At 41.8% G+C, this 25,128-nt stretch overlaps 1 protein-coding gene across 2 annotated transcripts in view; it reads right to left on the bottom strand.

The window, feature by feature from the left end:
• DNAH10 (dynein axonemal heavy chain 10) overlaps window positions 1–25,128 on the bottom strand; it is a 196,398-nt gene that overhangs the window by 27,112 nt on the left and 144,158 nt on the right. For both annotated transcript variants that reach the window (XM_007489932.3, XM_056821891.1), the window contains 4 exons: window positions 11,939–12,100; window positions 8,707–8,881; window positions 4,718–4,899; window positions 253–389 (listed from right to left, as the gene is read on the bottom strand). In XM_007489932.3, the coding sequence (XP_007489994.2) occupies window positions 253–389; window positions 4,718–4,899; window positions 8,707–8,881; window positions 11,939–12,100 (656 nt within the window). The remainder of the gene's footprint in view (window positions 1–252; window positions 390–4,717; window positions 4,900–8,706; window positions 8,882–11,938; window positions 12,101–25,128) is intronic.

The following is a 25,128-nucleotide window of genomic DNA, read 5'->3' as shown; positions in this document are numbered from 1 at the left end:
CCATAAAGGCTAAGTAATTGAGGATAAATGACTTGACCAGAGTCACACATCTAGGAAATGCATGTGGTCAAATTTGAACACAGAACTTCCCATCTTCAGGCCTAGTGCTATACCCACTGAGCCACCTATCTGCTAGTTGGTAGGAGTTTCTAATGCAGACCAACACAGAAGGGTATTGAGCACACAAGATACCAATTAGGTCCAGGCTGGACTCAGCCCAGTTTCATTCTAGGGTTCACAAATGGGCAGTACCTTGTCTCTTTTGGGTTTGATTTCTTTAAAAACATCACAGTAACCCATCACAGCTTCAACGAACTTCAGCATGCCCAATCCTGCTTTGCTTACAGCCTCCATTTCTTCAAAGGTTGTATTGAGATTCTTCAAGAGTGCTTTAAGATAAGATATGGAGATTTTCAGTCAGTGGGTCAGTCAACAAGCATCCAATAAGTGCCTCCTATGGGTCAGACACTGTGCTAAGTGCTGGGGTTACCAGAAAAGACAAGAGACAGCCCTGCTCTCAAAGAGCTCACAATCTAGTGGTGGGGAGTCAAACACAATCCAATAGGGGAAAGATTAGAGGCAAGCCGGAAAGCACCAAGATGAAGAAGGGCTGGGAAAGACTTCTTGGGGAAGCCAAGATTTAGCCAGGACTTAAAGGAAGGCAGGGCAGCCAGAAGGGGGGATGAGAAGGGAGGAGACTCAGGCATGAAGTCCGGCTGTTGCCAGTAATAGAGTCAGGGGATAGAATGTCTTGTGTGAGCAATGCCAAGGGGGCAAAGTACCTGGGGATGAGCAAGGTAAAAAAAAAAAAGACTGGAGAGGTCGGAGGGGAAGTGAGGTAAACTAAGTCATTGGCCAGAAGAATCTCTTTTTCCCCTGGGAAAGTAGAAATCAGAACTGAGCGTTCCTGTGAAGGTCAGCCAGCTCAGAATAGCTAGAATCCAGGAGAAAAGAACTCCCTTAGTGCCTGCAGCTGGGATGAGATATGATGTAGCTTCTAGCCGATAAGGCTGCTCGCGCTCGCTCCATCAAGGTTATGTCTCATAATGAACATTGCTTGCTTTGTATCTTACACCCTATAAAAACTACATTGTGGTTTCAGTCCAGTGCAACTTTCACCACGAAGGTTGCCCTGGCCAGTTAGGTATGTATTACTAATAAATAAGATTGGTTCCATTAATCGAACTTCTGGGTATCCGGACATGCTTTATGAAGTGCCCCACTTCAGAAGGAGCCAGGAGATGAAGGGCTTTGAATGCCAAACAGACTTTTGTGTTTGATTCTGGAGGTAGTAGGGAGCCCTTGGAGTTTACTGAGAAATTTAATCCCTATGGAAGGAAGGAAGGAAGGAAGGAAGGAAGGAAGGAAGGAAGGAAGGAAGGAAGGAAGGAAGGAAGGAAGGAAGGAAGGAAGGAAGGAAGGAAGGAAGGAAGGAAGGAAGGAAGGAAGGAAGACAAAGAAACAATATGGTTCAGGGCAAATGAAACACTTCAAATTCATTATCCATTCACAAATGTGTCCATAAAATACAGATCCAGCTATTTTGGATCTGAGGGCCCCAGACATCTGTTTGTGAATACCAGAGAAGCCTCTAGAAGGGTAAAGGCAAACTGACCTAAACTGTCTTGGAGTCAAAGGCTCTTCTTATTATTAGAGCTCCGAGGTCTCTGTTGAGAGGCTCTGTCTATATAAGTAGCCATGTCTTGTCACATCTGCCATTGCTGGCAGCCCTGAGACCTATGGTCCAGGTTTGGAACAGGGTCATTGGACTTTTTGCTGGGAGAGAACCCCCCCCCCCATTATCATAGTTATCCTCTGATGGATATTAAGATATTAATTAATTAATTAATCTCCTATTAAGATAGGAGAGGGTCATCAGATAAAACCATCCCAAAGTTGGGCCTTGGAGCTCCCCTACAGTGGTCCTTACACATAACTGAAAACAACCAACATTAAAACAACAGAGAATTTACTGTGAAAGGGGTAAAACCAATGCTAAGAATTGGACGAGGACGTCCTGGCACAAGGCAAGTGTACTGGAGTGGAAGTCCTAGATCAAAGGACATAGGTGCAAATTTTGGTCCTGTTGCTACTGCCCTGGTGACCCTGAATAAGTCACTGAGACCTGTCTAGGCCTTATTTCCCTCCTCTATTACATAAAGGGGCTGGACTAAGTGAACTACTGGATTCCTTCCAGTTCTAAACCTATATTGTATGATTCTATGAACTTAGAACAAAAATATCAGGATAATTATATAATTACATTTGCTTTTCTCATAAATATAGATTATGATATAGATGACATAGCTATAGATACTGAGATATAGAAATAGATATAGATCAGCATAGGTATAGATATAAATATATAGGTACAGGTATAGATGATATGGTTATAGGTATTGTGAAGATTAAATTAAATCTCTTCCCAATTGTGAAAATGAAATTAACTCCCCTGCCCATTTTTAGATTTAATCACCAGAAGTGTAAACACCTCACTTACACTTGAGTAGGGGAGGTCTGTGACCCATGTGGTATTAAGGGTAGATTTAGGGTTGTTGACTGAATATATTATTTAGTGGTTGCCAGGATTGAAATTCAATCCCAATAAAATACTCAAATCAGTTTGGGATATTTATGGTGGTTTAATTACAATAGTAGGAAGAAATTAAGAAGAAGGAGAGAAAGAGAGAGAAAGAAAGAGAGATGGAGAGAGAAAGAGAGAAAGAAAGAGAGAGAGAGAGAAAGAAAGAGAGAGAGAGAGAGAAAGAGAAAGAGAGAGAGAGAGAGAGAGAGAGAGAGAGAGAGAGAGAGAGAGAGAGAGAGAGAGAGAGAGAGAGAGAGAGAGAGAGAGAAGAGAAGAGAAGAGAAGAGAAGGGAATTGGACTGCTCCGGCCCAGTCTGAGCCAAGCAGGAGTTCAGAGGCCTTGGCCAAGGGGCCTCTCCAGAAAGCCAAGGGAAAGGGGAATCAGTCTTATCACTCACCACATGACCATATAAAAGGAAGCAGTCTGAGGAGCTCCTTCAGGCTCAAGTTCCAGGGCCAAGTCTGTCAAAGTTCCCAATGCCGTCCAGAGAGCCCATCTCCGAGTGAGAGCCAGGAGAGTGGAAGTGATGCAAAATATATAGACAGTTCTTTACATCACTTCCTGCATCTCACATGCACCAATGGTAGCTTAAGCTTGGCTTAGGACAGCCCAGGGGGTCTGTCAGTTGTTTCTGATTTGTCACTTGCTAGCACATGTTGGTCACAGGCCATCCTCCTCACAGTTAATCCTTAAGTGGGGGTGTATATATGCCTGGTTGCTAGAATTCTAAAGACTAAGCAGGGTGGAGTAAAACTGAAATTCACAGTGGGCAATAGTGGGTGACAAATCAGAATCAAGCAAAGCTTCAACAATAATTGGTAGATATAAAATTGGAGGAAGGTACAGGAAGTGGTGCAAAAGAAAGTGTCTTTAAAAGGGAGTTACAACTTCCTGTGGAGGAGACTCGTCTGAGATCTTCAGGGAGACTGCTTTTTTGGAGAGTTCTCAAGTTCTTCATGCTTGGGGCTTCTGACTGCTCACATTCTTCTGGATTTCTGAGTTTGAGTTGGAGGCTGGTGAAGGATCTGCTGACTGGGCCTGAGACACTGTACTTGGTGAGGCTGTCCTTGAATCTCTCCCCTTTGGACTGACACGTGGTGAGTGAAAAAGGCTGACTCCTTTCCTGGATTTTCTGAAGAGACTAGCCTCAAGAGACCTATCCACTTGAGAGAGGATCCCTGTATCCCCAGGTCCTTGGCTACAAGGGCTGAGGCCTCTTGGGTTAAGAACTAAACTTCCCTGCCTGTTTTGAGCCAGGGATCAGAACAAAATATTTAGGGCTTAGGCTAGATATCTTACCCTATCCTCTCTCTGATTTTCTAACTTCACTCTTTCTATATTTTGTAAATAAATTGTAAATAAATCTCTTTGGAATTAATTAAAATTCCTGGAGACCCTAATTTTGAATAATCCAGCCCAACCTTTTTATTAAAAAACTCTTTTCTCCCCCTTATAGTATCTATATAAATACAGATATAGGCATAGGTATAGATATATGGGGATACATGATATAGAGATAGATGACATAGATAGAAGCATAGGAATAGGTATAGATGATATAAATATAAAAAAAGACAGAGGAAATTTGGTCTCTAAGAGGATTCACACATTCTCCTTCAGAATTCAGGCCAGATGGGTGTTTGGGTTCTCAGGAACCAATGCACCAAAGGATTGGCTGTTCATTGGACACTTGGGACATTTACTCTCCCCATCCATTTTTTAATGTGTCAGTATTAGCTCTGTGTAGGAGGAAGACTACGGCTGGCCTACCCTTTGGCAGAAAGTACAAGCTTAGGAAAAAAGCCATATATGAAACTCTGAGTGAAAAGGCTGTATCCTGCCAGATGAAACTTGGGGTGACCTCCAGCTTTTGCAGCTGCCATTGAGAATGAGAGAATTTTGTGTTTTAACGAGCTTCCAATTCTCTTGCCAAAAGTCAAAGCCGTGGACTCTGTAAAAGTAAAATCACTTCCTCCTTCTCCCCAGGGCCCCGGCAGTATCTCTTTTCTAAGAGATCAAACCAACCTAAAATTGCATGGTTTTCTCTAGATTGAAACAAACCAAGAAAGGCCCTCACAAGCTCTAAAGAAAGCCACTTAAATGCACGTGCCACTCAAATCATCTCTGCTTACCACGTATGTTTTTGACTTGGCTCTGGGTCACGGAATCAAAATCCATCTCCATGAGAGACCTCAAGAAATTTGGGTCAGACATCATGCCTTTGGCTGTCTTCCAGTTGAGTTCTTTGTAGCCCTTCATAATCAGAATACACTCGCAAACTGTCTGCACCTGCTTAGGAGGCTTCGCAAAAGACCTAGAAAGAAAAAGATGGAAGGAATCAGTCAAGCAAGTCATAAAATAGTAATTAGCAGTGGGAAGTAGCATGCTGAGTTCAGGGGTAGCAGAGTTTTGAACTTCGGATCACAAGACCCCTAGGTTTGAATTCCAGCTTAGATGCTTTCCAGATGAGTGACTATGGCTAAGTTATGTAACCCATCTGAGCCTCAGTTTCCACATCTAAAAATGGGGATTATCATATCTGTAGTAACTACACCAGGCCTGCCCTCCCCTCAGAGTTCAACCCCTCTCATTTCAGGGATGAGTGAAGAGAGACTCAAGGCACTTAACTGAGATTAAGAGACTTGTCTAAGGTCACACTTGGTAGTAAAGCATCAAAGGCAAGATTTGAATTTAGGTCCCCCAATTCCAGAGTCTGCTTTTTCCACTTTGCCGTGGCCATCTCAAAGGTCAGGTTAAGGGGGCTACTTTATGGTGCACTGTGGATATGATGCCCTAAGATTCTAAAACATTCATTCAGAAATGAAGACAAGAGGGAGAGAAAACTTTTTTTCTCCTCAATAATCAAAATATCAGAAAGTCTAGAGTTAGAGAAGCAGGGAATCTGAGACAGCAACGGCAAAAGCAACCCCCTAGAATATCAAGGCACCAAGAGAGCCATTGCATCTGCTGCTCTACCACACCGTGGCACCTGATTCTTTGCATGGACAATATTGGGCCCCCAGATGAACCCCTGGGGAGAGGAGAAAACTGGAGAGCTGAAACCGGGCACCATTCAGGGCCAATGGCCATGAAAGTATGTCTGGCCTCCTGCTGAATTACACCAAGGACATGGAAGTGAGTGTGTGCATTGCCTCATTTCTGAGGCAAGGGGAGCAATGCATTGTTTTTTCATTTAGCAAAGGCTGAGCACAGTATTTGTTCTTTTCTAGGAAGTGTCCCAACCTCTTACCCATCCAATTACCATTTACCAGGTTAATTGAAAAGCAACGTAGATCTTTTCTTTATTTTTTAAACCCTCACCTTCCGTCTTAGAATCAATCCTGTGTATTGGTTCCAAGGCAGAAAAGTGGTAAGGGCTAGGCAATGGGGGTTAAGTGACTTGCCCAGGGTAACACAGCTTTTTTGCCATTTCCTTTTTTCTTTAACCCTTACCTTCTGTCTTAGAATCAATACTGTGTATTGGCTCCAAGGCAGAAGAGTGGTAAGGGCTAGGCAGGGGGGTTAAGGGACTTGCCCAGGGTCACACAACTGGGAAGTGTCTGAGACTAGATTTGAACCCAAGACTTCCCCTCTCTAGGCCTTGCTCTCAATCCACTGAGCCATCTAGTTGCCCCCAAGCATGTTTCCACTGAGAAACAACATAGATAGGATCCATTCTTAACCTTGCCCTCTCAGCCCAGCAGTGAGGACATTTTCCTTTGCCCCTGGGGAAAGGAATAACTCCCCTAGGAAAAGCCACTTTCTGCTACCAATAACAACATCTCTAGAGAAGAGCTTTGCTTTCCGGACAAGAAACTGCACTCTTAAATCAAATACTTCATTAATATTTGCCTTCAAGGAAGAATCAGGCAACATCCAAAAAATAAGACAAACGACATCATTTTCCTCTGAAATCATTTCCAATGAGAACACAGGAAAAATCACAGTGTTGCATATAACATAAGTATTAGAATCAGGCTGAACAAAGCCAACTTGGCTAATGAGTACATGAAAGGAGGCAGTGTGGTGCAATGGAAAGAGCATGGCCCTGGAGTCAGAGGCCCTGATTTCACATCCTAACTCTGGGGCTCACTCTCTGGGGGACATTGGCTGAGTCACTTACATAGACCTTAGTTTTCTCATCTGAAAAACAAAGGGATTGAGTGAGATGCCCTCTGAGGCCCCTTCCATCTTCCACCTCCATGACTATGGAAGAATATTGCTACCTTTGTCCAGGCTGTGCCTGAAATGTTCCTCTTCCTCATTTCCATGCCTTGGACTTCTTAGCTTCCTTCAGGGCACTGCTTGAGCGCCATCTTGTATTGGAGGCTTTTCTTGACCCCCACAGATGTTCAAACTCTCGCTCCCGACATTACTTTGTACTATTCCATCTGTACTCTGAGTTTAGTCATCTCTATGTGTACACGCTCTACAGTGTCCTCAGCCTCTACGACAGATGAGCACGAGCTTCTTGGGGCCATGGCCTGGTTTGCTTTTGTCTTGGTAGACCCCAGGCCTTCAATGGTGCTCCCATTAGAGAAGATGCCCAATTCATGCCTGATGCTGGGATTAAAGTCCTACAAATGAGAACAGCCTGGGAAGGCTTCTAGGTGCATGAGTCGAAAGGGAGAGAGGCATCAGCAGGAAGTGAGAGCAGAAAGAAGCTCAGAGACACTGGGGCCATGTTCTTCATTTGGATTTCACGAATGATGGGAGATGCATCTTCCAAAGCCCACTGATGAATGATTTTGTGGGGAGGACGGGACAGACATTGCAGAGGAAGAGCTCTGTAGCCTGCCCTTCTTCCTCTCCGGATGGGCTCCTTTTACTCACCAATTTTACCTTCCATCTTAGAATCAGTACTTGGTGTATTGGTTCCAAGGCAGAAAAAGCAGTAAGGGCTGGGCAACTGGGATAAATGACTTATCCAGGATCACACAGCTAGGAAGTATCTGAGGCTAGATTTGAACCCAAGTCCTCCCAGCTCTAGGTCTATCTCTCAATAGGCCTATCTTCCCCCTAACCCGATGATTTTTTATAACCGCAAGCTTCATCAGGTAATCTCCCTTAGGAATTACTGACAGACCACCTACTAGTCTGATCTTTCTCAGTGCCTCATTTACCACAGAGAGGGAAAAAAAGCATAGAGGGGGAGCCCATCCTACCTAATGATGAATCATTTTTGTTGTTGTTCTCGACCTTTGTGTAGAATTTGCAGCAACTAATCAATCAAGAGCCTTTATTAAGCACCAATACGTGTTATCTCCCCTAATTAGAGTATGAGCTCCCTGAGAGCAGGAACTCTCTCTCTTTTTCTGTCTGCATCCCCAGCCCTTAATATAATGCTTGGCACACGGCAAGTACTTTGAAATGCTTTTCATTCATTCATTCATTCAGTTACTGTGCCATTTGCTTGGGAGGCAATGACAGAAGTCTCCACCTTCAGGGAGTTGGCAGGGAGTGGAGTACTGGGCCTGGAGTCAGGAAGACCTGAGCTCACCCAACAGCACCTCATTCAGGATTCTGGGGAAAATGAAGAGTGGCTGGATGCTCCAAAAATCCATCCCCATCCTCTAAAGGGAAAGCCTTCATGCATACCAATGGCTCCCACAGGAGAGGAACAAGATGACTTCAGGAAGAGGGCACAAGCGGCTGAGGGGCACCAGGAAAGGCCTCGTGGAAAAGCTGGCCCTCACCTGAGGAGGTCCAGGATTCTCATGGCGGGGAAGCTCCTTCTACCTAACCAGCTCCGCGCCTTCTCTGTAACATGGGGAGTCTGTAAGAGGCTCGGCCTCTGCCTGGCCTTGAGCAGCTGATGCTCATCTCATCTGGAGGCGGCTCTCAATCACTGTCAATGTGAACAGCCTGTGCAGGGATCTTTAGAGGCCATTCTTTGACAAAAGGGCCTTTTGTTTGCTGCCAGCAACAGCGGCCCTCCTGAGCTCGCTGTGTTCTCGCTTACCTTTCCTCTCATTCTTCTTATGGATCTCCAGACAGGTTGGTCCCTGTCAGGAATCTAAGGGACTTGCCTATGGTCTACCCAGCCAGTATGGGCAGAGACAGACCTTCCCGACTCCTGAGCTGCCCCCTTGTCAACCACTGCTGTGGATGAAAGTGTTACCTGATCTCTGTGACGTCTGACTTGTCCAGCTTCTGCAGCTCCAGCTTGGCTGCCTCTAAGATGGGCATGGCTTCCTCCAGGGCTGTTTCGGCCTCTGATTTCTCCACAGCAATGATCTTATTTTGTTCCTCTATCTCTATGGCTTTTTCTTCAGCAAGCTTTTTCTTCTCCTCCGCTGCAAGGTGAGGTGGGAAAATGGAATGTTACACCTGGTGCAAATGGGGCAGCATTGATTTGGTTTTATTGGAGAAACAAAAGGAGAAATGTCTAGGTTCCATGTGGATGGCTCTGATGGCCTCTCCTCCTTCCTTTGGCCCCTTCACTATCTGATACGCTCTGTCTCTGTCTCTGTCTCTGTCTCTGTCTCTGTCTCTGTCTCTGTCTCTGTCTCTGTCTCTGTCTCTGTCTCTGTCTCTGTCTCTGTCTCTGTCTCCCCCCCCTCTCTCTGTCTCTCTCTCTCTAACTCATTCTCTCTCTCTGTCTCTCTATCTCTGTCTCTTGTCTCTCTCTCTGTCTCTTGTCTCTCTCTCTGTCTCTTGTCTCTCTCTCTGTCTCTCTATCTCTGTCTCTTGTCTCTCTATCTCTCTCTGTCTCTTGTCTCTCTCTCTCTCTGTCTCTCTCTGTCTCTCTCTCTGTCTCTCTGTCTCTCTGTCTCTCTCTGTCTCTCTCTGTCTCTCTCTGTCTCTCTCTCTGTCTCTCTCTCTGTCTCTCTCTCTGTCTCTCTCTCTGTCTCTCTCTCTGTCTCTCTCTCTGTCTCTCTCTGTCTCTCTCTGTCTCTCTCTGTCTCTGTCTCTGTCTCTGTCTCTGTCTCTGTCTCTCTCTCACACACACACACACACACACACACACAGCTCTGAAGCAACTCATTTCTAATTAGAAACTTTCTTTTACAGTGGGTTATGCTGAAGCCATCCCAGAGAAACTCTTTCTTCTACTTGCTAATTCCTCATTCTCCCATCAGTCACTTTTCATCCCCTTTCCCTACAGCCACCTTCCCTACTGCTGCTTTCACCTTCAAATTTAGCTTTATCCACACTATTAAGCATATATATGGTACTGGGCTTGGAGTCAGACCTAAATTTGAATCCCACCTCAGATCTTCTAGCTATGTGACCCTGGCAAGTCATTTAAATTTCCTGGGCCTCAGATTTTTCATCTGTGAGATAACGGGTGGGCTCCATGGGCCTCTAAGCTCCCTTTCCAGCTCTAAATCTATCATCCTATGATCATAAGGGAGAAACATGGCTGAAACCATTAGAGTAGAGATGAATGGAGAAAATAGAAAGTATTTTGGAGCTTTGGGCAAACCAAATACTGCCTAAGCAGAAAGAGAAAATGCATATGGATTTTAAAAAATAAAACATAAGGGGTCAGCTAGGTGGCTCAATGAGAGCCAGGCCTTAAATCAGAAATGTCCTAGTTGTGTGACCCTGGATAAGTCACTTCACCCCCATTGCCTAGCCCTTCTGCCTTGGAACCAATAGTATTATTCTAAGACAGGGCAGGAAAGGAAGGAAGGAAATAGAGAATATAAGCCTGGCACAGTCCATGATATAGCTGTGAGGGGAATTTCAGATACCAGACATGTGCTAGTGCCCTCCAAGTGACAAAAGAAGAGCAGAGAAACATCTCTTAACTCTTAACTTGCTCGGAGAAGGGCACGATAATTGTGCCCAGTAGCAGCAATACTGTTTGATCATCAACTGTGAATTGAGCTTTTCTCAGCAATACAGTGATCTAAGACGAATCTGAAGAATTATGACAAAAAAGGCCAGCTGCCTCCAGGGTCAGAACTGATGGAGTCTGAATGCTGATCGAAGCATACTTTTATTTTTAACTTCCTCTTTTGTCGGTATTTTCTTTCACAACATGACTAATATGGAAATATGTTTTGCATGACTGCACATGTTTAACTTGCATCAAATTGTTTACCATCTCAGGGATGTGGGAGGTGAGGGCAGGAGGGAGAGAATTTGGAACTCAAAATTAAGACATATGTTAACAAATGTCTTTACATGTAAATGGGGAAAAAAAACTTTTTTAAAGAAAGAGAAAGACATGGCAAGCTGGAGACCAGTGAGAGGAGGCAACCAGGACAGAAAAGGGTCTGGAGTATGGAGAACCATGTAGGAAACCTCTAAGGACCTGGACCTGCTTAGCCTGGAGAACAGAATGGTCCGGGGTAAAGGGCATCTGTCTTTCAAAAATGAGAAGGGAAGGCATGGGGGAGATGAATTAGACTTTCCCTCAGAGGACAGAATCAGGAACAATGGGGGAAACGACAAAGAGGTCATTCAGACTCTTCAGGAGGAGAGCTATTCAAAAGCAAAATGGCACCTTGGGATGGATTCGATTCTTGCTTTGAGCAGAGAGTGAATTACTATTTATCCGGGAGACTATTTAAGAAATTGTTTACCACATATAGACTGAAGCAGAAGACCTCTAAGGTCTCCACCAACCAGGGGATCCTGTTACCCCATGAGGTGACTGGTATAAGTGTTATTACTGCCAATTTACAGAAAAGGAAACTGAGGGCTCAAAGAGGTCACATAGCTAGTAAAGATCAGAGCTTGGATTTTAACAACTTTAACAAAAATTTTAGCAACAATCAGGTAAGAGGTTGGGGCACAAACCAGAGATCTGGGAATCATTGGCATACAGAGGCAAACCACGAGCTGACACTTGGCCAACTCATGAGTCCTCTCGGCAAGGAAGAGAACAAGGAGATGAAGAGGACTGAGCAAAGGAGACAGAGTAAGTGCTCAGACAAGAAGGGAACCCATATCCCAGAATCAAGTGAAAAGAGTTCTTCCGAAACAAATCCACTGAGAGCAGAAAGTAGAACTGAGGTCAAATCCCCACAGCTAGTTCAGTCTTTGGTAGAGTCTCCATTAAAATTCTCTTGATCAACCATGGCCAGTAGAAAGCAGGGTGTGAAGGTTCATGTTCCAGCTCTGCCACCTTTTACTAACCTCTGATCTCTTGAGCAAGTCTCTTGATCCCTTTGAGCCTCAGTTTCCTCCTCTGTAAAGGAGGAAAGCTCTCTTTTTGCCCTTTATCAGTGGTTTTATTTGACCACCATGACCCAATATTTATTCATTTACTTGGAAAACAGAGCAGAGAACCCACCAGAGACTTCCCTGAAGTTCTCCCTAACCTGCATAATGGTATTATGGAGAGAGGTCCACTTGCTTGGCCTGCCTGCCCTAGGATGCCTTCGCCTGTTACTTGCCTATTGCTGTGTTGGTCGAGATCTCCTCCAGCAAAGCCTCACAGGCAGCCGACTTCTCCGCTAGCACGATCTTCTGTTCTGCGAGCTTCACATTCAACTCATCTAGCTGAATGGTGGCTTCTTTCAGCTTATCCAGTCCTCCTTCCAGACGTTTGCACTGTGCTGATTGGAACACAATTCAAATGTTCAGTAAAAGAAAAATTTGCCCAGTTCCAAGCATTCCATTTAAGCCACCTTACGCTGATTTTTCTAATCACACCGGAGGGGATGGGGGGCATTGTCCACTAGCTAATAATTCGGGGTCTCGTGGAAACACAAAACACATCACACTCACATCAGCAACTCGGAGGCCCAACCAACACCGTTAACCAATCTGATCATTCCGGATTAAAAGTGTCAAAGGCCAACAACCACTATTTAGAAAGCCAGAGACTTCCGGTTAAGATGGCGGCTTAGAGAAAGCTAAAGTTCAGATCTCCAGAAAACCCTTCCCGACCAATCTCAAACTATAAGCTCCTAAGGCGCCGAAATTCAAAACGATCAACAGCACAGACCCTGGGAACCCTCCTCCTGGACCTGGACCCGGATCAAAAGGTACGGCTCCCCTCAAAAGCCAGAACCCGAGATCACTCGGACCTAAGGGGTAGGAGCGCAGAGTCCAAGGCTCCGGGAAGCCGCAGCCTGGCCCGGCTCAGAGAGCAGGGTCGTCTGAAACAACAACAACCCTCAGGGCCTTCTATCCGAGTCCCAGTGAAAGTCACTGCCCTCGGAGCTCCCCCGGCAGAGAGCAGGGTCGAAACAACAGCAACCCTCAGGGCGGGCAAGACAGCCTCACGGGCTGGATCCTGCTATCCAAGTCTCAGTGAAAGTCCCTGCCCTCGGAGCTTGGGGAAGCTGCAGCCCATCCCCCCGCAGGCCAACGAAACAGCCTCACAGCCAGCTATTCTGAAGGCAACTTCCGGAAAGCAACCCGACCCAGAGAGCCTGGGGGAGAGTGTGGCCTCGTGGTCCGACCCTTCCATTCCAGTTCCAGTGAGGCATATTCAGTTTAACCCAGGGAAAGCTCATAGAACCGACAATCTGCCCAGGACTAAAGCCTCTGAACACCAGACAAAGATAAGAAAAGCTAATCCTCCACATTCAGAGATGGCAAACTCCACAGAAGCACAGAAGCCCCAAAATAACCAAGAAAAATAAGAAGAAAGGGGCAACTTTGGACACATTCTATGGAGCCAAAATACAAAATACAGAGCAGATAGAAGAAGATATACAAGAAAATGCTCCAAAATCTTCCAAAGGAAATGGAAACTCTCCACAAACCCATGAAGAATTTGAATCAGAAATGACCAAAAAGATGGAAGCCTTCTGGGAGGAAAAGTGGGAAATAATGCAAAAGAAATTCACGCATCTACAAAACCAGTTTGACCAAACTGTAAAAGAAAACCAGGCTTTAAAGCAAGAACTAATAAAGCAAAGCCAAAACACCAAGAAATTAGAAGAGAACATAAAATATCTCACCGACAAGGTGATAGATCTGGAAAATAGAGGGAGAAGAGATAATTTAAGAATAATTGGACTCCCAGAAAAGCCAGAAATAAACACCAAACTGGACATGGTGATACAAGATATAATCAAAGAAAATTGCCCAGAGATTCTAGAACAAGGGGGCAATACAGCCACTGACAGAGCTCACAGAACACCTTCTACACTAAATCCCCAAAAGACAACTCCCAGGAATGTAACTGCCAAATTCCAAAGCTCTCAAACAAAAGAAAAAATCCTACAGGAAGCCAGAAAAAGACAATTTAGATATAAAGGAATGCCAATCAGGGTCACACAAGACCTTGCAAGTTCTACTCTGAATGATCGTAAGGCATGGAACATGATCTTCAGAAAGGCAAGAGAGCTGGGTCTCCAACCAAGAATCAGCTACCCAGCAAAACTGATTATATACTTCCAAGGGAAAGTATGGGCATTCAACAAAATAGAAGACTTCCAACTTTTTGCAAAGAAAAGACCAGAGCTCTGTGGAAAGTTTGATACCGAAAATCAAAGAGCAAGGAATACCTGAAAAGGTAAATATTAAGGAAAGGGGAAAAATGTTATCTTCTTCTTTTACTCAAACTCTCTTCTATAAGGACTACATTTATATCAATCTATGTATACTAATATGTGGGGAAAATGTAATGTATAAATAGGGGGTAAAGAAAGACCAAATAGAATAATCTTTCTCACACAAAGATTCACATGGGAAGGGGAGGGGAAGAAAACTCCTATAAGAAGGAGAGGAAGAGGGGGGGGGGTTACTTAAACCTCAATCTCAGGGAAATCAACTCTGAGAGGGAAAAACATCCAGATCCATTGGGATCTTGAATTCTATCTTACCCAACAAGGGTAGGGAGAAGGGAAAACCAAGGGGGGGAGGGGGAGAGGGAGAACAAAAAGGGAAGGAAAGAGAGGGGGGAGGGGGAAACAAAAAGGGAGGGACTAAAAAGGGAAACATCAAGGGAGGGGACAAGGGGGACTGATTCAAAGTAAATCACTGGACTAAAAGGTAGAGCCGAAGAAGAAAAGGTTAGAATTAGGGAAGGCTATCAAAATGCCAGGGAGTCCACCAATGACAATCATAACTTTGAACGTGAATGGGATGAACTCACCCATAAAACGTAGACGAATAGCAGAATGGATAAGAATCCAAAACCCTACCATATGTTGTCTTCAAGAAACACACATGAGGCGGGTTGACACCCACAAGGTCAGAATTAAAGGATGGAGTAAGACCTTCTGGGCCTCAACTGATAGAAAGAAGGCAGGAGTGGTAATCATGATATCTGATAAAGCCAATGCAAAAATAGACCTGATCAAAAGGGATAGGGAAGGTAATTATATTTTGTTAAAAGGGACTCTAGACAATGAGGAAATATCATTAATCAACATGTATGCACCAAATAATATAGCACCCAAATTTCTAATGGAGAAACTAGGAGAATTGAAGGAAGAAATAGACAATAAAACCATACTAGTGGGAGACTTAAACCAACCATTATCAAATTTAGATAAATCAAATCAAAAAATAAATAAGAAAGAGGTAAAAGAAGTGAATAAAATCTTAGAAAAATTAGGATTAATAGACATATGGAGAAAAATAAATAGGGATAAAAAGGAATACACCTTCTTCTCAGCACCACATGGCATATTCACAAAAATTGACCATACATTAGGTCACAGAAACATAGCACACAAATGCAAAAAAGCAGAAATAATGAATGCAGCCTTCTCAGATCACAAGGCAATAAAAATAATGATTAGTAATGGTACATGGAAAACCAAATCTAAAACCAATTGGAAATTCAACAATATGATACTCCAAAACCGTTTAGTTAAAGAAGAAATCATAGAAACAATAATTTCATCGAGGAAAATGACAATGGCGAAACATCCTTTCAAACCTTTTGGGATGCAGCCAAAGCGGTAATCAGAGGTAAATTCATATCCCTGAATGTTTATATTAACAAACAAGGGAGAGCAGAGATCAATCAATTGGAAATGCAAATGAAAAAACTCAAAAGTGATCAAATTAAAACCCCCCAGCAGAAAACCAAATTAGAAATCCTAAAAATTAAGGGAGAAATTAATAAAATCGAAAGTGATAGAACTATTGATTTAATAAATAAGACAAGAAGCTGGTACTTTGAAAAAACAAACAAAATAGACAAAGTACTGGTCAATCTAATTAAAAAAAGGAAGGAAGAAAAGCAAATTCACAGCATTAAAGATGAAAAGGGGGACAGCACCTCCGATGAAGATGAAATTAAGGCAATCATTAGAAATTACTTTGCCGAGACTTCCGGGTAATCATGGCTGCAATTTAGACGCTGCACGCTTTCTCTCCCCAGCACCGAACGAAATAGACTACATCAAAGGAGCATAAAATCACCTTTGGAGGAACAGAAGGACTCCCCAGTACCCCACAGAAGCAAAGGTACGTGGGGCTTGAACATTTCCACACTAAAATAAGAAGGAAAAGCTTGCACAGAAAAGTGAACTGAGCCGCCCTTTCCCCACCCCACCTCCCCCACTAAACCAGAGTGAGCTACCTGAGCGCTCACCGGGACAGCGAGTGAGTGGGGAGCGTCTCTGTCTGGGGGGGCACTCCAGGGTCCTTGGGATCTGGGGACTGCCAGGAAAAAACGTCTCAGGGCGCTTTCACGGGAGAAGCCAGCGGACCTGGACTTGGGGCGGGCTGCGCTGAACAACGCGCACTGATTATCTGGGCGGAGCTGAATACCTGGGCTCGGAGGCTGGGAAGAACTAGTCTGAAGCAACCTAAATTCACAGAAAAACCGCTCTTATAACCCAGACCCCAGACCAAAAAGGAAAGGGAAATAAAACCACCAAAGGGATGGCTCACATGGCCCAAAATCAAGCCTCCAGGAAGAAAGGGAAAAAAGTGACTATTGAAAACTTTTATGGTGGAAGTACCCAAGGAAAAGAGGAGAATGAGGAGGAAATCCAAAAAAATTCAGAACACGCCTCCCAAAATGGAAACTATCAACAAGCTCTGGAAGATCTCAAACTGGAACTTATCCAAAAGATGGAAACCTTCTGGAAAGAAAAATGGGAGAAAGAGATCAGCTGTCTGACAGATAAGAATGCTCAATTGGAAAAAGAACTCGAAGCATCCAATAGAAGGGCAGACAAGGCTGAAAAGCAAATCCAGTCCCTAATGACCAGAATTAAGCACCTCGAAGAAAGTGAGATGATAAAACAGCAAGAATCAATAAAGCAAACCCAAACAATTAATGAATTGGAAGAAAACATAAAATATCTCACTGAGAAGGTCACGGACCTGGAGAACAGAGGAAGACGAGAAAATCTCCGTATCATCGGTCTCCCAGAAAAACCAGAGGTAAACAACAAATTGGATTTTATTCTAGAGGAGATTATAAAAGAAAATTGCCCCCACGTTCTGGAGCAAGGGGGCAAAATAGAAATAGAAAGGATTCATAGAACACCTTCTATACTAAATCCCCAAAAGACAACGCCTAGGAATGTAATTGCCAAATTCAAGAGCTTCCAAGTAAAGGAGAAAATCCTACAAGAAGCCAAGAAGAAGAGCTTCAGATATAAGGGGGCTCCCATAAGGATCACACATGACTTAGCGGCTAACACACTAAGAGACCGCAAAGCATGGAACACGATATTTAGAAAGGCAAGAGAGCTGGGTCTCCAACCAAGAATCAACTACCCAGCAAAACTGACTATATACTTCCAGGGGAAAGTATGGGCATTCAACAAAATAGAAGATTTCCAAGCATTTGCTAAGAAAAGACCAGAGCTCTGTGGAAAGTTCGATATCCAAGCACAGAAAGCAAGAGAAACATGAAAAGGTAAATATGAAAGAAAGGGAAAAGGAGATAAATCTTATCTTTCTCTTTAAGTCAAACTCTCTTCTATAAGGACTACATTTACATCTAATTATATATATTAATATGTGGGGAAAATGTTTTGTGTAACTCTCATAAATTGTATCATCATAAGAGTAGTTAGAAGAAACATGCATAGGGAAAGATTGGGGAATCAAGAAGATTTGGGGAAAGTTGGGGCAAAAAAAGGAAAAGGGAGGGGGGAACCGTGATAATACTAAGATTAACTTCAAGAAATAGGGGGGGAATCAATAGAATAAACTTTCCCATATAAAGATACACATGGGAAGGGGAGGGGAAGAACTCTCATATGAGAAGGAGAGGAAGAGAGCGTGAAGTGGAATTACTTAAACCTTACTCTCAGTGAAATCAAATCTGAGAGGGAAGAACATCTAGATCCAGTGGGATCCTGAATTCTATCTTATCCATTAGGGCAAGAAAGAAAGGAAAATTAAGGAGGGGGAGGGGGGAGGGAGTACAAAAAGGGAGGGAAGGAGAGGGGGGAGGGGAAGGGAGCATAAAAAGGGAGGGGCTAGAAAGGGAAGCATCTCAAGGGAGGGGACTAGGGGGACTGACCTAAAGTAAATCACTGGTTCAAAAGGAGAAAGCTAAAGAAGAAAGGTCAGAACTAGGGGAAGACATCAAAATGCCAGCGAATCCACAAATAACAATCATAACTTTGAACGTGAATGGGATGAACTCACCCATAAAACGCAGACAAATAGCAGATTGGATTAGAACACAAAACCCTACCATATGTTGTCTTCAAGAAACACATATGAGACGGGTTGACACTCACAAGGTTAGAATTAAAGGTTGGAGTAAGACCTTTTGGGCCTCAACCGATAGAAAGAAGGCAGGAGTTGCAATCATGATATCTGACAAAGCCAAAGTACAAATAGACCTGATCAAAAGGGACAGGGAAGGTAAATATATTCTGCTAAAAGGAAGTATAGACAATGAGGAAATATCACTAATCAACATGTATGCACCAAATGGTATAGCATCCAAATTTTTAATAGAGAAACTAGGAGAATTGAAGGAGGAATTAGACAGTAAAACCATATTAGTGGGAGACTTGAACCAACCACTATCAAATTTAGATAAATCAAATCAAAAAATAAATAAGAAAGAGGTAAAAGAGGTGAATGAAATCTTAGAAAAATTAGAATTAATAGACATATGGAGAAAAATAAATAGGGACAAAAATGAATACACCTTCTTTTCAGCACCACATGGCACATTCACAAAAATAGATCATACACTAGGTCATAGAAACATGGCACTTAAATGCAGAAAAGCAGAAATATTAACTGCAGCCTTTTCAGATCACAAGGCAATTAAAATATTGATCGGCAAGGGTACATGGAGACCCAAATCAAAAATTAATTGGAAATTAAATAACATGATACTCCAAAATCGGATAGTTAGAGAAGAAATCATAGAAACAATTAACAATTTCGTTGAAGAAAATGACAACGGCGAAACATCCTTTCAAACCTTATGGGATGCAGCCAAGGCAGTACTTAGAGGAAAATTCATATCCCTGAGTGCATATATTAACAAATTAGGGAGGACAGAGACCAAGGAATTGGAAATGCAAATCAAAAAACTTGAGAATGAACAAATTAAAAACCCCCAGAAGAAAACCATACTAGAGATCCTAAAAATTAAGAGAGAAATTAATAAAATAGAAAGTGACAGAACTATTGAGCTAATAAACAAGACTAGAAGCTGGTACTTTGAAAAAACAGACAAAATAGACAAAGTACTGGTTAATTTAATTAAAAAAAGGAAAGAAGAAAGGCAAATTAATAGCATCAAGGATGAAAAGGGGGATCTCACCTCAAATGAAGAGGAAATTAAGGCAATCATTAAAAACTACTTTGCCCAACTATATGGCAATAAATATACCAATCTAGATGATATGGATGAATATTTACAAAAATATAAATTGCCTAGACTAACAGAAGAAGAAATAGTTTTCTTAAATAATCCCATATCAGAAATTGAAATCCATCAAGCCATCAAAGAACTGCCTAAGAAAAAATCCCCAGGGCCTGATGGATTCACCAGTGAATTCTATCAAACATTCAGAGAACAGTTAACCCCAATATTATACAAACTATTCGACATAATAAGCAAAGAGGGAGTCCTACCAAACTCCTTTTATGACACAAGCATGGTACTAATTCCAAAGCCAGGCAGGCCAAAAACAGAGAAAGAAAACTATAGGCCAATCTCCCTAATGAATATAGATGCAAAAATCTTAAATAGGATACTAGCAAAAAGACTCCAGCAAGTGATTAGAAGGGTCATCCACCATGATCAAGTAGGATTCATACCAGGGATGCAGGGCTGGTTCAACATTAGGAAAACTATCCACATAATTGACCACATCAACAAGCAAACCAACAAGAATCACATGATTATCTCAATAGATGCAGAAAAAGCCTTTGATAAAATACAACACCCATTCCTACTAAAAACACTAGAAAGCATAGGAATAGAAGGGTCATTCCTAAAAATAATAAACAGTATATATCTAAAACCATCAGCTAATATCATCTGCAATGGGGATAAACTAAATCCATTCCCATTAAGATCAAGAGTGAAACAAGGATGCCCATTATCACCTCTATTATTTGACATTGTATTAGAAACACTAGCAGTAGCAATTAGAGAAGAAAAAGAAATTGAAGGCATCAAAATAGGCAAGGAGGAGACCAAATTATCACTCTTTGCAGATGACATGATGGTCTACTTAAAGAATCCTAGAGACTCAACCAAAAAGCTAATTGAAATAATCAACAACTTTAGCAAAGTTGCAGGATACAAAATAAACCCACATAAGTCATCAGCATTTCTATATAATTCCAACACAGCTCAGCAGCAAGAACTAGAAAGAGAAATCCCATTCAAAATTACCCAAGACAAAATAAAATACTTAGGAATCTATCTCCCGAGACAAACACAGGATCTATATGAACACAACTACAAAACACTTTCCACACAACTAAAACTAGACTTGAACAAATGGAAGAACATTAACTGCTCATGGGTAGGACGAGCCAATATAATAAAAATGACCATCCTACCCAAACTCATCTATCTATTTAGTGCCATACCCATGGAACTTCCAAAAATTTTTTTTACTGATTTAGAAAAAAACATAACAAAGTTCATTTGGAAGAACAAAAGATCAAGGATACCCAGGGAATTAATGAAAAAAAATACAAAGGAAGGGGGTCTTGCAGTCCCAGATCTCAGACTATATTATAAAGCAGCGGTCATCAAAACAATTTGGTACTGGCTAAGAGACAGAAAGGAGGATCAGTGGAATAGACTGGGGGCAAGCAACCTCAGCAAGACAGTATATGACAAACCCAAAGATCCCAGCTTTTGGGACAAAAATCCACTATTTCATAAAAACTGTTGGGAAAATTGGAGGACAGTGTGGGAAAGATTAGGCTTAGATCAACACCTCACACCCTACACCAAGATAAATTCAAAATGGATGAATGACTTGAACATAAAGAAGGAAACTATAAGAAAATTAGGCGAACACATAATAGTTTACATGTCAGACCTTTGGGAAGGGAAATACTTCAAAACCAAGCAAGAATTAGAAAGAATTACAAAATGCAAAATAAATAATCTGGATTACATCAAATTGAAAAGTTTTTGTACAAACAAAACCAATGTAACCAAAATCAGAAGGGTAGCAACAAATTGGGAAACAATCTTCATAAAAACCTCTGACAAGGGTTTAATTACTAAAATTTATAAAGAACTAAATCAATTGTACAAAAAATCAAGCCATTCTCCAATTGACAAATGGGCAAGGGACATGAACAGGCAATTCTCAGCCAAAGAAATCAAAACTATTAATAAGCACATGAAAAAGTGTTCTACATCTCTTATAATCAGAGAGATGCAAATCAAAACAACTCTGAGGTATCATCTCACACCTAGCAGATTGGCTAACATGACAGCTATGCAAAGTAATGAATGCTGGAGGGGATGTGGCAAAGTGGGGACATTAATTCATTGCTGGTGGAGTTGTGAATTGATCCAACCATTCTGGAGGGCAATTTGGAACTATGTCCAAAGGGCGATAAAAGACTGTCTGCCCTTTGATCCAGCCATAGCACTGCTGGGCTTGTACCCCAAAGAGATAATGGACAAAAAGACTTGTACAAAAATATTCATAGCTGCGCTCTTTGTGGTGGCCAAAAATTGGAAAATGAGGGGATGCCCCTCAATTGGGGAATGGCTGAACAAATTGTGGTATATGTTGGTGATGGAATACTATTGTGCTAAAAGGAATAATAAAGTGGAGAAGTTCCATGGAGACTGGAACAACCTCCAGGAAGTAATGCAGAGCGAGAGGAGCAGAACCAGGAAAACATTGTACACAGAGACTGATACATTGTGGTACAATCGAAGGTGATGGACTTCTCCATTAGTATCAATGCAATCCCTGAACAATCTGCAGGGATCTAAAAAAAAAATACTACCCACAAGCAGAGGATAAACTGTGGGAATAAAAACATCGCTGAAAAGCAACTGCTTGACTACAGGGTTGGAGGAGATAAGACTGAGGAGAGACTCTAAATGAACACTATAATGCAAACTCCAACAACAGGGAAATGGGTTCGAGTCAAGAACACATGTGATAACCAGTGGAATCATGCGTCGGCTATGGGAGAGGGAAAGGCGGGGGGGGGGAGGGGAGGGGAGGAAAAGAAAACGATCTTTGTTTCCAGTGAATAATGTATGAAAACGACCAAATAAAATAATATTAAAATTAAAAAAAAAAAGAAATTACTTTGCCCAATTATATGGCAATAAATACACCAATTTAGGAGAAATGGATGAATATATACAAAAATACAAACTGCCTAGACTAACAGAAGAGGAAATAGAATTCTTAAATAATCCCATATCAGAAATTGAAATCCAACAAGCCATCAAAGAACTTCCTAAGAAAAAATCCCCAGGGCCTGATGGATTCACCTGTGAATTCTATCAAACATTCAGAGAACAGTTAATCCCAATACTATACAAACTATTTGACATAATAAGCAAAGAGGGAGTTCTACCAAACTCCTTTTACGACACAAACATGGTACTGATTCCAAAACCAGGCAGGTCAAAAACAGAGAAAGAAAACTATAGGCCAATCTCCCTAATGAATATAGATGCAAAAATCTTAAATAGGATACTAGCAAAAAGACTCCAGCAAGTGATCAGAAGGATCATTCACCATGATCAAGTAGGATTCATACCAGGGATGCAGGGCTGGTTCAACATTAGGAAAACCATCCACATAATTGACCACATCAACAAGCAAACTAGCAAGAACCACATGATTATCTCAAAAGATGCAGAAAAAGCCTTTGATAAAATACAACACCCATTCCTATTAAAAACACTAGAAAGCATAGGAATAGAAGGGTCATTCCTAAAAATAATAAACAGTATATATCTAAAACCAACAGCTAATATCATCTGCAATGGGGATAAACTAGATGCATTCCCAATAAGATCAGGAGTGAAACAAGGATGCCCATTATCACCTCTACTATTTGACATTGTACTAGAAACACTAGCAGTAGCAATTAGAGAAGATAAAGGAATTGAAGGCATCAAAATAGGCAAGGAGGAGACCAAGTTATCACTCTTTGCGGATGACATGATGGTCTACTTAAAGAATCCTAGAGATTCAACCAAAAAGCTAATTGAAATAATCAACAACTTTAGCAAAGTTGCAGGATACAAAATAAACCCACATAAATCATCAACTTTTCTATATATCTCCAACACAGCTCAGCAGCAAGAACTAGAAAGAGAAATCCCATTCAAAATCATCTTAGACAAAATAAAATACCTAGGAATCTACCTCCCAAGACAAACACAGGAACTATATGAACACAACTACAAAACACTTGCCACACAACTAAAACTAGACTTGAACAAATGGAAAAACATTAACTGCTCATGGATAGGACAAGCCAATATAATAAAAATGACCATCCTACCCAAACTTATTTATCTATTTAGTGCCATACCCATTGAACTACCAAAATACTTCTTCACTGATTTAGAAAAAACCATAACAAAGTTCATTTGGAAGAACAAAAGATCAAGGATATCCAGGGAAATAATGAAAAAAAAAACACATATGATGGGGGCCTTGCAGTCCCTGACCTAAAACTATATTACAAAGCAGCAGTCATCAAAACAATTTGGTACTGGCTAAGAAACAGAAAGGAAGATCAGTGGAATAGACTGGGGGAAAATGACCTCAGCAAGACAGTATACGATAAACCCAAAGATCCCAGCCTTTGGGACAAAAATCCACTATTTGATAAAAACTGTTGGGAAAATTGGAAGACAGTGTGGGAGAGACTAGGAATAGATCAACACCTCACACCCTACACCAAGATAAATTCAAAATGGGTGAGTGACTTAAACATAAAGAAGGAAACCATAAGTAAATTGGGTAAACACAGAATAGTATACATGTCAGACCTTTGGGAGGGGAAAGGCTTTAAAACCAAGCAAGATATAGAATCACAAAATGTAAAATAAATAATTTTGACTACATCAAACTAAAAAGCTTTTGTACAAACAAAACCAATATAACTAAAATCAGAAGGGAAACAACAAATTGGGAAAAAATCTTCATAGAAACCTCTGACAAAGGTTTAATTACTCATATTTATAATGAGCTAAATCAATTGTACAAAAAATCAAGCCATTCTCCAATTGATAAATGGGCAAGGGAAATGGATAGGCAGTTCTCAGATAAAGAAATCAAAACTATTAACAAGCACATGAAGAAGTGTTCTACATCTCTTATAATCAGAGAGATGCAAATCAAAACAACTCTGAGGTATCACCTCACACCTAGCAGATTGGCTAACATAACAGCAAAGGAAAGTAATGAATGCTGGAGGGGATGTGGCAAAGTAGGGACATTAATTCATTGCTGGTGGAGCTGTGAACTGATCCAACCATTCTGGAGGGCAATTTGGAACTATGCCCAAAGGGCGACAAAAGAATATCTACCCTTTGACCCAGCCATAGCACTGCTGGGTCTGTACCCCAAAGAGATAATGGACACAAAGACTTGTACAAAAATATTCATAGCTGCGCTCTTTGTGGTGGCCAAAAACTGGAAAACAAGGGGATGTCCATCAATTGGGGAATGGCTGAACAAACTGTGGTATATGTTGGTGATGGAATACTATTGTGCTCAAAGGAATAATAAAGTGGAGGAGTTCCATGGAGACTGGAACAACCTCCAGGAAGTGATGCAGAGTGAGAGGAGCAGAACCAGGAGAACATTGTACACAGAGACTAATACACTGTGGTATAATCAAACATAATGGACTTCTCCATTAATGGTGGTGTAATGTCCCTGAACAACTTGCAGGGATCCAGGAGAAAAAAACACCATTCATAAGCAAAGGATAAACTATGGGAGTGGAAACACTGAGAAAAAGCAACTGCCTGAATACAGAGGTTGAGGGGACATGACAGAGGATAGACTCTAAATGAACACTCTAATGCAAATACTATCAACAAAGCAATGGGTTCAAATCAAGAAAACATCTAATGCCCAGTGGACTTACGCGTCGGCTATGGGGGGGAGGGGGGGGAGGAAAAGAAAATGATCTATGTCTTTAACGAATAATGCTTGGAAATGATCAAATAAAATATATTTTTAAAAAAAAGAAAGCCAGATACTAGCTG

This window comes from Monodelphis domestica, chromosome 3, assembly GCF_027887165.1.
Source record: "Monodelphis domestica isolate mMonDom1 chromosome 3, mMonDom1.pri, whole genome shotgun sequence".
In the NCBI taxonomy this organism is placed as follows: domain Eukaryota; kingdom Metazoa; phylum Chordata; class Mammalia; order Didelphimorphia; family Didelphidae; genus Monodelphis; species Monodelphis domestica.
Note: the sequence above shows the minus strand (reverse complement) of the source record. Positions and strands in the feature narration are given on the sequence as shown.